At 46.5% G+C, this 14,349-nt stretch overlaps 2 protein-coding genes across 10 annotated transcripts in view; one reads left to right on the forward strand and one right to left on the reverse strand.

Moving 5' to 3' along the window:
- Positions 1-8,426, forward strand: part of Sdccag8 (SHH signaling and ciliogenesis regulator SDCCAG8) — a 201,267-nt gene extending 192,841 nt beyond the window's left edge. For 5 of the 7 annotated variants that reach the window (XM_052737749.1, XM_052737743.1, XM_052737748.1 and 2 more), the window contains one exon: positions 291-8,426. In XM_052737749.1, the coding sequence (XP_052593709.1) occupies positions 291-335 (45 nt within the window). In that variant the 3' untranslated portion in view covers positions 336-8,426. The remainder of the gene's footprint in view (positions 1-290) is intronic. The other 2 variants (XR_008218004.1, XM_052737744.1) reach the window with 2 other exon arrangements.
- Positions 8,427-10,094: 1,668 nt separating this feature from the next.
- Positions 10,095-14,349, reverse strand: part of Akt3 (AKT serine/threonine kinase 3) — a 256,790-nt gene continuing 252,535 nt past the window's right edge. For all 3 annotated transcript variants that reach the window (XM_052737751.1, XM_052737752.1, XM_052737753.1), the window contains one exon: positions 10,095-13,473. In XM_052737751.1, the coding sequence (XP_052593711.1) occupies positions 13,388-13,473 (86 nt within the window). In that variant the 3' untranslated portion in view covers positions 10,095-13,387. The remainder of the gene's footprint in view (positions 13,474-14,349) is intronic.

The following is a 14,349-nucleotide window of genomic DNA, read 5'->3' on the forward strand; positions in this document are numbered from 1 at the left end:
AAGTGGGGGTGGGGGAGCAGCAGTGGTCAGGCCCAGCATGTGGAGGAGACAGCTGTGAACTGTCCCTGAGGACTGGAGGACTTTAACTGTCGAAGGAAGAAGTGTTCCCAGATGGGAAGGTCTTGTGAATAGACTCAGATGTCCTATCCTAATTCAGTAAATTCAGTAACAATGGGTCTGGGGGTGGGGAACGACGGCAGAAAGCCTAGACATTCACCATCTAGAATGTGCATTCACTCTGTCCAGTTAAGCAAGCCAGCAAGATTGATATTATTGTCTCCATTTTGCAGATAGGGAAACTGAGGCTCAAACAAGCATATTCAGCTAGCAAATAGGGGCACAGCAAATGGAATCTAAGTCTGACTCCAGAGCCCAAGCTGTCCCCATTCAGGTTAGATAATGGCGGAAGAGAGTCCAGGTGAGTTGGATGGATGGCACAAAACCACTGTTGTTCAACAGCTTCTCCTTACACCAGAGAGGGTTGTTTGTCTGTCTGTTGTTTTTGCCCCATCAAGCAATTTAAGACCAAGAGGTGGCTGCTGGACTTGTGGGTGGCTCCTGCCTTTAATTGGGACTGCACCCAGGTACTCTGAGAGGGCTCTAAGGAACTTGGAGTGGGGAAGCATTTAGAAGCGAAAGGATGGAAGACCGTTCTCATTCTCCATTCACAATGACCTGGAGCTGACGACCCTGACCTGCCTTGACTCAGCCTGCTCAGTCCCTCTATAAATTGCTTGGAGTTCACAGTTGTGAAGGAGCCAAGTTGGACACCAGGCAGAGGGCTTTGGCAATGAGCAGAAATGTGGACTGGAGGGCTAGAGGGTTATAGGCTGGCAGGAGCTCACCCACCATACACTGACAACTGTCTAGAATGTGTGTAGACACAGAGAGAGGGGAGGACGAGACATTCTGGTGATCCCTGACACTCCTGGGCATGTCTGGAAGCAGGACCCATGGGCCTCCATTTACAAGCTGTTGGGATAAATGGAAAGAAAGCCGTAAAGGACATCTTAGTTTGGTGCTAGAGCCAGGAACAGCTCCATTGGAAGACCTTGAGCAGGTCACCCAGGGCTCTCAGAGCTTTTGTCCTCATGGGCACCATGGGAACCAGGGGAGCTGGGCAACGAGGGCAGTGGCATACTCATTGGGACCTCGGGGACTTAGCAGGCTGAAGTATCCCATACTTGAGGTCACCCTCTCTCCTTCCGGAGAAGGTCCTAGAGAGCCAGCAGTGACAGGACCATTTGATGTGCCCAGTGCTGAGTCCCATCTCTCAGCCAAGGAGCCCGATTCTGGTCATACCCCAGGTCTGTGGGCAGATCTGAGGGAGATCTGGCTAATGCAAGTCCACCAAAGTCAACAAAGCCACCTTTAGTGACTGGGCCTCCGTCCCCTGTGCTGGAGGACTGGGATCCATGGTGAAGGAGCCTGCCCCTCTGTGGACTTTGAGCCTCCTCTCACAAGGGGTGCCTTTCTTTCTCACCTGCCTCAACATGGAACAGAGATGTTTAGAAGCCATTTCCTGGGCCTTAAAAGCCTGAGAATTGCCAGATTCATTGCAGGATTTGCACAGAATGCATTTAGAAGAAAATGTTCCAGGAAAAAGCCTTTCTTCCCTTGCCAGTGACAACAGAAATGACTTGTCTGCCCCTTGCTCTCCGATACTGGTCTATCTGGAGCATTTCTGAAGGGGCTTCTTATATTGAAATTCTATCTTGGGAGTTATTTTTAAGATGACCAAGATGCAAGAAATTTGGCAGCGGTAATGTTGGCTCTCAGTAGCAAATGCTGGCAACAGTTGAGAGGCCAGTCTGGTTCTACAAGCTCTGTGCTCAGTCTCTAAACGCAGAGTCTACTCTCTTGGCACAAATGTTGCACTGGTCCCTGTGTGCTGGCACTTGGTGGCCTCTGTGAGGCATTTTTGTCTTGAAATAAACATGAATTATAAACTGAGTTTTTAAAGGAACCCTTGAATTAAGAAGGCCAAAGTTTGACTGACTTTGTAACTGGTAGGGGAGTGGTTCCTGGGGACTCTGGAGGGAACAGCTGTGCCTTAACCTGTTCTCATCTGGACTGTGGGGCATCTGAGGCGTACAGCACCTGTGCGTGCAGTGTGGTGATGGTGAGGGTGAAGGCTTCCATTTTCTCAGCCTGGATGAATTAAGCATAATAGCTTAATTTTGCATGTCCAACTCTGAAAATCTGTCTGCTCAGTACCCAAAAGAGAATGAGCATTTTCTGACCAGACAGCTGCTTGGGAGCTTAGTCACGTCCCCCAGATTGGCTCTACGTCCTAAGTCCTGGCCTATGCAGAGGAAGAAGGGTGGGCTCTAACAGGAAATGCCTTGTTTCTAAGCCTTGATTATTCTAAATGGCTTCTGTTTAGATTTTGAGTCACACACAGCCTCATGCCCATGGAGGAAACCAGTCCTGGTTGTGAGCATGTGCCAATGCCACTTGCGGCTGGAGAGCTTATGTGGCTGCTGTGTGGCAGCAAAGTCACTGTCCAGAGTGCAGGATGTCCCTCCAGCTGGTCTGTAGTGCTCCTAACGCAGGAATGGCTGAAGATGGTGGCCCTCTTAACTTCCTGACTCACACTGAAAGGAACTTTTAGAAAAGGGCCTCTAGAAGGCCATCACATGACTGCCTGTGCGGGCATGGCCATACTCGCTTACTCTTACCATGGCAGTAGCCCGAGCCCTCTCACAGCCTGGCTGTGGTGTGAGCGCTGGACCAGCCACCATTCTCTCTCCTTGGCAGACCTGCCTGGCTGGGGAGGCCAAAATGCCGTAGTAGTAGTGTGGAGATGGCTTACAGGTGAGGGTGACGGGTCCCAGGGGTACCAGACAAGGCTTGACAGCTTGGAGCGGGGTCATGGGTCAGCAGGCCGAGCCCAGAGACTCTAGCATCTGGCCAGGAAGGGTGGAGGCAGCTGGTGAGGAAATCCGAGTCTGTTCTTGGGTCTGGGAGAGGGAAGACAACACAAATGGTCTGTCTACTTAGAGGGCTGTTCCCCCCATCAAGATGAGTTGGGGAGTTACTGGGTAGTGACTCTGGTTTCAGCTGCCTGGCATCCACCAATAGCTGTCACCCTGCGCAGGCTGCCTGTTGAGTCCTCAGCATTCAGGCTGGGGAGGGATTCCCTGAGTCCCTTCTTAGGAATCACTCACAGTTTAGAAAACAGTCTGAAGCTGCGTGTCAGGGGCTCATCTCTTGGCCCTATGACTTTTAAGCATTCTTGGCAGCAAATGCACTTTCTAATTTGATTTAAAGTTGTGCAGGGATCCAGCAGCCATATGTGATTATATTCAAGATCTTCGACATTATCTCATTCCATCAGAGGACTCGGTGAATAGAGTTGAAAACAAGCAGGAGGGAGATGCTGGGGAGGAGAGGCCTGCTTGTAACCAGCAGACACAGGATGGAGATGCTGGGGAGGAGAGGCCTGCTTGTAACCAGCAGACACAGGATGGAGATGCTGGGGAGGAGAGGCCTGCTTGTAACCAGCAGACACAGGATGGAGATGCTGGGGAGGAGAGGCCTGCTTGTAACCAGCAGACACAGGAGGGAAGCTAGGGATGGGCAGCTCAAGTGACGGTCTCCCAGACACACTGGCTACTAGGGAGCTGATAGCCAAAGTGGGGACCTAGAGGTGGTCACTCTTAATTTGTCCTTCCTAGAGCCCAGGGGCCTTGCCGTGCACTTCAGGGCCCACACACAGTTAACTACCTGCAAGACAGATGGTGTCTTATGACTAGAACAGAAAATACACTAAATAAAATAAATTACAAAGCCTCCTCTGAAACCAGAATTTTTTGGAAAGAGTTCTAAATAGATGAAAACAAACAATTTGATTTCAACCAAATTGTTGTTTTTTTGTTTTTATCCTGATTTTCACCCGAATTGTCAGTCTCAAAAATAAACACTGATACATTCCCAGAAAATATTTTTCAAATAAAAACTGACTCTGTTAAAGTTTGCCCTGATTCTTTCAAAACTGTGTACAAGACACTGTCAACCAAAGTGACTTGCATATTTTTTTAAATCAACTTGAACATATGCAGCTAAAATGTCATTAACTCCCTGCTGCTGGGTGTTTTTAGAGAATGACATAAGACCCCAGGCTGCACTTCTAACATAAGGGTCTGCAAACCTCACAGAGACTTCCCCAAGCATCTGAAACAGCATGCACTTAGCTAGTTGTTCATCTAGGTGCCGTGTGTGTCCTTAGTACTGAAAAGTACACCAGACTCCATCTAAGGCAGGCCTGTTCGAACATCTCCCTTTGTCCAAAAATGCATACTTCCAGAATAGGAATCGTGGATGGAAAATGTTGAATTTTATATTGCTTCTGATGCATTTGCTCCTCTTATTGCTTTCTGAGTTAGACATTACATTTTGCAATATAAATTCACAATCGAGTTTTTAAAGGGAGCTAAATATTTTAATCCAATTAGACAAGTGAACAAAACACTGAATATTACATGCTGTGGAGATAAGTAGTTCTTGCCTTTAAAAGACTGTAATCCCGTCACATTGCAACCCCAAATGTCAATGTTGTCTTCATTTTTAACGCTTCCAAACATGAGGCAACCAGAGGCTCCACTCCCTGCTGTTGGTGACACTGTCTGTCCTTTGGGAATTCTTAAAATTTATTTCCCATGGAAATACGATTCACATAAAACAGACACCTGCCCCCGTGCAGAGCAAGTGCTTAGGAACCAGCAGACACTTGACCCTGAAGAGCTCTGGTGATAAATGGCTCTCTTAGAAGACACCCTGCACCCCTCCTACAAGAGTGCAGGCATCCCTGGCCTGCACATAGCTGCCTCCATCACGTGGGAGCTCGACCTTGTCTGCAGAGGTGCATCCTCGTCACCCTCTGCTTTGTCCTTGCTCTGGCTTCTGCAGAGGGGGCAGAGCCAGTCCATTAGTGGAAGGGAGGCACAGCTGTCTTCAGAAGCCCACACAGGTGGCCAGCAAGGAGTCACTGCTGGTCTATGGTGACTTGTGACTTCCTGCCTTGGTGGTTCCTGGCAGAGGCTCTAGCCTGTGATGGGGAGACTGCTCTAGGATCTGGGGGCACTGCTAAAATGTGAGCTTGGTAGATATTACTGCTTGCTAAGCGAGGTGGCCTTCACTGCCATAACCCACTGATGTCACACAGCACACAGAGTACCGTTTGTTCTGCCTGGGTTGATCCATTCTGGATTGCCACCCAAATTGTGCTTTTAATGCTGCTGTGCCAGCCTCTCAGTTCTTCATGCATCCAAAGCAGGCCTGGAGAATCATGGTAGGAACTGTCCTTGGAGACCACATGCCTAGTTTCAGATCTCAGCTCGGCACCTCAAGTACAGGGTAGGTCCCATTTGGAGCCCAGTCCAGGTACTACTAAAGTTCACATAGTTAACTGTCAACATCACAACAGGATCATGGGGCCACTACAGAGAATTCATTTCATATCCTCCCAGGCAGATGGAGGATTATAGCCCAAGGAACATGTAATGTGATAGGAAATCAGAGTCCATGAGTATCCCATAGCATCATAACGGAAGGCAAGCCACAGAGAGGAGCCTGGGGCCTGGGTACTTCTGTCCTCTTAGTACAAGCTTGAAGGACCACTGAGAAAATGGTCATCCTTTTAAAATTTCATGCCCACTGCCAGAGGCACACAGACAAAGAGTGTCTGGGGACATGGCCACATAGGATAATGAGCACAGAGAGAGCCAGAAAGAATGAGGGGCTATAGGATTCTGGAATCAAAAGGCAGAGAGGCCTGTGGGCCAGTCTGTCTCAAGAGAAAGGAAAGGGAAGAAGTGGAAATGGCAGCCTGGATCTGTCCCAACAGCAGGAAGGGCTGGGGACCCTAAAGCTTGGTCAACTGGGCAACGGTTTGGGTCACTCCGTGCAACTCTCTTCTTAAACTCCAAGTCTAAAGTAAACGTGAGAAATAAATTAGGCACAAAACCCAAGGCTGTGGTAGGAGTTAAAAGTGACAAGAAGCATGTGTCAGGAGCATCGGGCTACAGCCAGACAAACCAAAGGGCTGTCTCTTCTCCCAGGGCATTCACAGATCCAGGAGGGCCACCCCAGGGGTCATGGTAACAGGGGAGGTGGCAGGAGGGGAGATGGCTGTCCCACGCTCATTCCCTAGACACACATCTTCTCTTCTGGACTGAGACCACCAAGGTTGTGGTGTTGAGGACAGAAGTACACATCAGTACCAGCCCTGACAAGTGAGTGACAGCAGATACGTGAGAGTGATGGTGACTCACGTTTCTGTCTCTGGGTAACTGCACAGTTGAGGCAGCACTGAGAGATGTCACTCCAGGAGGCAGTGCAGCGCTTAAAGATGGGCCGTGGCCGTAAGGATGCAGGGTGTCTACCCACACTAGAGCCTGACACTGAGGAGAGGGACAGCCCCTTGGCTCCAGGAGCAGGGGACTTCCTGGGTTCCTGTCCTGCCTCAGAAGAGCAGGTCAAGAATCAACAGGGAGCCAGTGATGATGTATCGCTAGATGACCTTGGAGCCACAGGCACTCAAAAGACAGCAATGCATTTCCTGGAGCTGGGTTAATAAAGATCCTGCCGCAAGCTCCACTCTGCCACAGGAGTCCCTGCCACTGTCTGCACTCAAGTAGGGATTTTGTGCCCAAGTGTGTTCACTTCTGTCTTCTGAAATGTGCCTATCATGGTATGTGCTGATTCTTGTTCAATCACCCACTTTCTTGGGTTAGAAGACCAGTGTCTAGGGACCCAGGATACCAGGCAGCCTGTCCTGGCATCCCAGCAAGTCACTCTCAGAACCAGTATCTGCTTGCTCAGTGAGGGCTGGTGTCAGCTCTACTGGAGTCCCTCTGTCTGCTGATTACGGTTGGTGGCAGGCTTTGAAGACTGACAGATGTTCCAAGACCCCCTCTGGAAGAGTCTGAGAACAGAGCTCCCGTGAGTTCCGACAGGCTCCTCGTCTTTAACCTTATGCTGTCCTGCACTGACCTTGTCTTTTGCCACAGCCCCACCTGCATTCCTGGTGTGGAAACCATTCTGCTTACTTAATTAAAATTCACTACCATACTACTCATACATGGTAACATGTACTTGACCTTTTCCAGGGAAGGAGGAAGGAGGAGAGGGGGGGAGGGAGAGAGAGAAGGAGGAAGGAAAAAAGAAAGGACGGACAGACGGAAGGAAGGAAGGAGAGAACACAGAAAAGAGTATTTCCAGTATGTCTCACTTGGGCTTCCAACTCAGAAGTCCCCAACACATAATCACGGCTTCCACCAGGCAGAGTCCTCCCTTGGATTCTAGCTCTAGTTACTGAAGCTGGGCGGGCCCTGGCCTGTGCTCCATCCTCTTGGCCCAGTGGAAAGACACTGCAGCTCCAGGACCACACAGACAGCCCTCCTCAGCCTCCCACAGCACTGGAGCCGGTCATCTTCCACTGAAGGCACTGCAGAACTAGGGAGACATCTGACAGACCTATGTGTGGCAGGAACTTGTGTGCAAAGTCAGTGTAGTCATCGGGGAATGGGGTTCAGCATTTTCCCAACCCTTGTCTCCCCCCATACCAGTAAGTGCAAAATCTTAGAAATGAACCTCAGTATCATGGGTCCCACCTTCCAGCATGTGGGTGGAGTGTCAGTATGTCAAACTGCATCTAGATATGTTCCAAGAAGCTGCAGGGAACAGAGGCTCCTCTGGGTTATCCATACAGACACTGGCTGACGTCCTCATTCTTCCCCTATCTTAAAGCCCACTGTAATGTCAGATCCATTCCCTAACAAATAGCTGGACACACTGTCATCATGTCAGCTGTCCTTAGGGACACACTGTCCTGGAGTACAGGCCTGGCTGCTTTCAGAAGGAAAGCATTGGAGATACATAGCCTGACACTCAGACACAAAAAGGGCTTGCTTTGGTCTCCACTGGCAAGGGGTGAGGCAAACTTTCAATACAGTTGGCTACATGTGGTTTCCACATTTTTAGCAACAGAAACCTTTTCTCCAAAACTTCAGTAATAACAGCTGACCAAACTAGCAAATGAGAAAACAAATACCCATGATCTATTTAAACTTACTTTTTATTATCATTTTTTTCCAGTTACCCAGCATGCCACAATCTGATTGCTGACCTGGATGAAACAGAGTGAAATAAATGATTTACAAAGAGATATTTACATTCATCTGATTTGTACTTAACGTGCCACAGTGCACCGAAACCTCCCCAGGGAGACACCACCTGGGGCTGTAGGGGGGCTGGTCCTCATGCCATGGGTCTGTCCCTGTGCTACAGCCAGGGGGTGCTTCAGCATGAACTGGCTTGGGCTAGCTGGAGTGTGTGCTCAAAACAGCATCAAGTCACCGGTTTTTTGTTGTCTCTATTCTAGAGTACGTACGGGATTAATAAAATGACCTCTCAAGACTTGAGTTGTTCGGTTTCCTTTTCATTTTGTAGCAGTGACAAACAAAACACACAAAGGCACATGTTTGAGTCAGCCAAAGTGTACTGAAGACCACTTCTCCTGCTGCCGGCCACTGTCCTTCCCCTTTTGTGAGATAGATTATGTATACCTTTAGCCAGCGTCCAGTATTTACCATCGAACTGTATGTACTCAGGAAGCACTCTGCATTATCCTTTCCATTCTCTGAACAACACAAAACAGCCCCCTCCCCCCCCAAAAAAGGCATCTTTGGCTCGATGGTGTCAGATTTTAGTCTTCAATAGCAGTATTTGAGAGGAGCCTAAAAACAAATGTATGTGAAATTAGAAAATTTACTTAACAGTATATCAAATAGCTGTACACAGATCATATTTTTAGTCTAAAATAGTATTTTTACTATACAGTCAAGCCCTCAAATGCTTTAAAGGAATACAAATGGACACTGGAAGGTCTGGGGTTTAGCTCAGTGGTAGAACATTTGCCTAACATGTGTAAGGCCCTGGGTTCCTTCCCCAGCACCACAAAAAAAAAAAAAAAAAAGAAAGAAAAGCCTGGATGCTGAGATGGTCATGGGGTTTGAGGGTGGAATGAGACACTAAGGGCAAGCAAGGCTGTGTGTGGGACAAGCCCAACCTCATCTCCTTTCCCAGCCAGCAAGCTAGCAGCCCAGGGCTCTCAGCAGAGGACTGGTTTCTCCAAGCTCAGCCCGCCCCTCACAATCATGCAGCTTAGGCCAAGGAGGTGGTGGTGTTGACAGCACACAGGCCATCCTCATCTCTGGGGCATGTCAAAGGTGCAAGCCTCAGACAGAACTCCTATTCTGAGTCACAAGGTTCTGCTTTCATCAAATACGCTAGACGTAAAGCTGTCACATATTTTAACTGTCCTCACTTCTATTTTATGTATACCATGAATAAATTATACAATATTCTAAAAATAGCACCTGTAAAGAGTTATAGAGGTCACTTTATTTCAGCCTTCGGGATCTGTCAACCCCAGTTGATTTTCAGGACAGCACATGTAAAAATGTCCCCAAATTTGGCTGTGAGAAATACACATACATGTCTGATAAACTGGTCCCAAAAGTCATGCCTCTCTGCTGAAATCACAAGAGCAAAGCCAAATTGTAGCTTATGAGGTAAAATCAGAAATACGCCCCATCCAAAATGAGTCAATGTAATCCAGACATTCTAGCCATTGATTACTCATGTCTAAGTTATAAACTGCCATGAAGGGTTAAAGATACACTTGCAAAGGTAGTGTATGGAGCAGTATGTTATCAGGAAGACATCAGTGATAAGCTACATTCCTTGAGAATCCTGGGTCCACACCATTTCTTATTAAGACCTTTAGGGTCTGCACCATATTCTGTCTCTGGCATCCTAGCAGATGGGCCTTGAAACCTAGTGCTCTGGCCAGTGACTCCACTCCTAGCCCTTCATCAGTCTGTATGAGCATGCTATTGGCATTTTGCTTATGTAAAAATAACCCCTTAGGTGTTTTTAATCTAAGAGGAATTTACCTATTTTCCTGTCACACCTTCATACAGGGTTGTTTAATACCAGCTGTGGTCATAATCATTTTTTTCCAGAAAAGAACAAAATTTAGTTTTCTCAGGTTACAGAGCCATATCCAACAACAACAAACAGAGAAGTAGCAGATTGACATAGGGCTTTATTTAAGCTGTCTGTACGAAGGAAGTAATGTGTGTCCTACCAGATGCCTGTGAGAGACTAAGGGTGTACAGTGTACAAAGCCAGTTTTTGTAGTTATTTTATACCCTATGGGTCATATATGTAAGGAAACGGACGTCTGTAGTGTGACCAGCAGTGACAATGATACAGCATCTAAGTTCATAGCTGTGTCTGTTCCAAACCCTTAACCAGATGACCAGATCTTGCATGGATCTAGCAGAACTAGAAAGTCAAAATAGGTCACAAACTACAAATCTACAGGGAGGTGACTCGATGACCAATTCAGAGGTTTTCTTTTTATTTAAATAAATACTTTACATTTCATGCTTGCCTGTAATGCACTACCAGGAGCAAGCTAAGGGAACTGTGATGTGGACAGTACAGACAGTAGCAGCAAAGTGTGTACACTGAGGTGTGGTAGAGACCCTGCAGTCAGTGAGGAAAGGAGAAGCATGTGGCCCCTGTGAGAACAGTCAGCTTTGAGAAGCTCGAGGTTAGGTGTGGGAAATGGAAACAATACTGGAATAATGCTATGTCATTAGGGCAGAAAGCAAAGCTGTGAGCAATCCTGCCAGCAGTCGGAGCAGAAGTAGCCAGTTTCCTCCAGGACAGCCCTGCATGACCACAAGAGGTCAAGCTGGAGTTGGGAGGAGCTGGAATCACAAAGCCAGGATGGCATCTGGACATAACGATTCCAGGGTTCCAGCCACTTCAGTTGCCTGAACCCCAAGCTTAGGTACAGGAATCTCCTCCCCACTCCTCTTCTGTTCGACTTCTGCCATTTAACTGACATCTGGGATCGCAAGGAAAAAAGTCTCGAAATCAAAGCCAAGAATATGCCTGCTGCGACACTCAGGGAGCTTTGGGATGGGAAGAGAAAGCCCTCGAATGGCTGGGGACCAAAGGCCAGGTGTGAGGATAGCCAGCCTGAGGCACTGTCAGTGCCCCTCATTAATCTTTAGAAAGTATCCTTGGCCAAGGTCATGAAGTCACCTTAAGACTTGGTGAGGAGACAGAACAAAAGAAGCTGTGTGCTTAGTGTACAGGTCTGCTCCCTCTGAGGGGTAGATGCTCTGACATCAGCCAGGCTCAGCTTGCTTTTCTTCCTCTCACATTTCTTTCTTACAGAGTGGATGCAAGATAACTTAAAGGACATACCATCTAATCTACTTTCCTGCCAATGTGAAACATTCAACATAATTCTAAGTAGGAAAAAAGACTACAGATGTAAAAATGAACATCTGTTTACTTTAACTTCCTACTCCACACTAAGGATAAACTCACTCACGTAGAAACATGAAAAATTAGGACAAAAATCTGTGTCTGAATCCGTCTTAGCTGCCTTAGTAAATGCCCTTTAAACCCCAGCAGTCCCAGCGGCCAGCCACTGCCAGCAGCGGCTCTGCTTCCCCAAGTCTGAGCCTAGAGGCTAAGACATCTGCATGAGAACATGACTTCCTACTCAAAAAGACAATGCAGGAACACTACTATGCCATGCTGCAGTCTTCCATGTGGGAGCTGTCAGTTAGTGACTAGACTAATACATCTCCATGATCACTCCTTGGAGCACACGCCCTCCTGCTTGCTGCAAGAAAGGCTTTGATCCTTGGACTTCATAGTCTGCTTTGGAAAGTGTCAGCTCCTAGCACCAAAGGGTTTAATCTGAAGATCATCATTAATGAAGGAGAAAGATGAGGTTTGCATACATGTCCCCTCTCAGTGAGAAATGTTTGGGATTGGGAGACATGAATATGTACAGAAAACGAAAAGCTAGAGGTGTTTTGTTTCATTGTTTTCCCTGATGGCTTGATTCAGTAATGAATGTACCTTGATAAGAATAAACACACCAGCTTCTTGTCCTTTGCTTCCTATTGTGTAAATATTTGTGATGTGTCCATTTTGCCAAGTAAAGTTCATTTCTTATCATTTGGGTCTCAGCTTTCTCCATTACCTTATGCCAGGCTACACTCACACATCCACTCAAGTGAGCAACCATCAATATCCATTTGCTCTACCAACCCCTTGGCATTGGGGATTTTCTCATTTCGGCACCAAGGGGTTAAATTACAGCATCTCTTCTCCCAAAGCCAGATTTTAACCAACAGATACAATTCCAGAGCCTTACCAATTTTTATACAAAGGAGAAAAAGTGCATGATTCTAATGGGTGTGTACATTCCTTGCACACGGTTCAAAAGAAACCGCAGTCAGTGTCCTGTGAGTTGGAACTGCGTTTGCTAACATGACAATACAATTCTTATCACTAAAAATAAATACTACTGTAATAGAAACAAAATCATAAAAGGACATTCAAAGTTTTAACATCTGAGAAAAAGCTAATTCACCTATAACTGAAAGGAAAACTTCAAAACTGGTAAGGCAAACACCTGTTCACCTTGGTGTATAGATTTTGGCGACAGCAGGATCATTATACTGTCTACATTCTTCAGCCATCAGAGGTGATAAATATCAAGAAGGGAAAAGGTTGCCAAGCCCAGGGGAAAAATACTCTCTGGTACAATGTAGATCCTAAGACCCTCTAGGTGACTCTGCACCTTCAGTACTTGGTGGAACAACGGCCATCTGCCCGTGAAGTCTGGGTGTCCGAGGGTGACACTGGGCTTCCTCCACAATATCCAGCAGGAATTAAAAATCATGTGTATCTCATCAGCCCTTCAGTCCTCTCAATGCTTCCTAAGGAATTCCAGCCAAATATCAGTGATCGGCACTTTAGGCACTGATCAGACATGCGGTGCTAATCTTACATACGCACACCACCACCCTTCAACAACTGCTTGTTCAGAAATATAAGCTAACTCTTCTTAGTCTAATTGGTTCCTGATGTATCTTCTAGAAAGGTGAAAATGTACCTAGAATCAGCGTGTCTCGATTAGCCTTCACTGCTCGGGAAGAACAGAAACTGAAAGATGACAGCTGATGCACAGAACGATACGATGGGCTCGTGACTCCCAGACAGTAAAATTACTTCTGAAAATTGCTATAATAGTAAGACAGTAGCAGCAACAGCATGAGACCTTAGACTGAGATACAATTTCATGCAAAAACAAAAACTGGAGTGTCTGTGTATATGTTTTCATGTGGGTGAAAGGTGGTGCGGGTGAAGACCCTTGGCTGGTCAGGGATGTCAGAAGCACCCCTGCTATCTGTAAGAGCGAGGACTGGTGGAGATGTCCAGGAATCATTCTCAGTGACAGAACTCTAAGATGACAGTGTAGAAACAGAACGAAAGAGACTTATTCTCGCCCACTTGCAGAGTAGGAGAATTGAGGGAAATGTGGCCGCCGCTCGTTGTCCATGCAGTCCATGCCGTCTTCATCATCTGTGGGCAGCAAACAGCTATTGTCACTTACAGTCCGCAGTATTAGCTCTCAACTACACACTATCGGGACAATAAATCGTAGAAACTTCCACAAAATTGAGTTCATTTTTTAAAGACAAACTATGATTTCTAAATGCATATGATCTACAAAGAAATAATCTTATAAAATCATCTTTAAAACATCAAAATTTCAAGATCCAATACTTATAAGAAAAAATGTTATTAAAAAGACAGAATTCTACTTTCAAGAATCATGCATTTCAGAGATACATAAAGTTCTAAATTTTAAGTCATTGAATTCTACAGAATCCATTAGGTCTTCAAAGTGCTTGTATTTTTTTTCTTCCTGGTGACCTAACAAGACTGCAAACTAATCTTCATAAGTAATATTAGTCAATATCTACCATCAGTTAACTCACTCTTCTCAATTATCCTGTGATAAAACTTTAAACTAGAATAAAGAGAACAAGATAAAAGATGAAAAACCAAGGGCAGCATTCGAGTCCTATTTCATCAGGAAAACGAGGGATCTGAAAGACATGGGGAAAGGTAGCCTGCACGAACCTGACCCTCTCTCTATCTCTATTCTCCTGTAGGTAAAGGGCCAGGAAGGCCCATGCCTCCTCCTCCTCCTCCCTACATGTGGTGTGATTAGACTCCACAGTCACAAAGCTCTTCCTTGGTGTGCGGTAGCACTAGAGGGCTCCATCTAAGCCACTGCTGCTCATCCCCACAGTCCACTGCATACTGGCCTGTGATCAAGATGAACAAGCCAGCACAACCTTTTAAAAAGGATTTTTTCATTTTGTGTGTATGTGTGTGTGTGTATGTGTGTGTGTGTGTGTGTGAGAGAGAGAGAGAGAGAGAGAGAGAGAG

The sequence above is a fragment of the Peromyscus californicus genome, unplaced genomic scaffold (assembly GCF_007827085.1).
Source record: "Peromyscus californicus insignis strain IS unplaced genomic scaffold, ASM782708v3 Scaffold_14__1_contigs__length_90479793_seg_2, whole genome shotgun sequence".
NCBI classification, from domain to species: domain Eukaryota; kingdom Metazoa; phylum Chordata; class Mammalia; order Rodentia; family Cricetidae; genus Peromyscus; species Peromyscus californicus.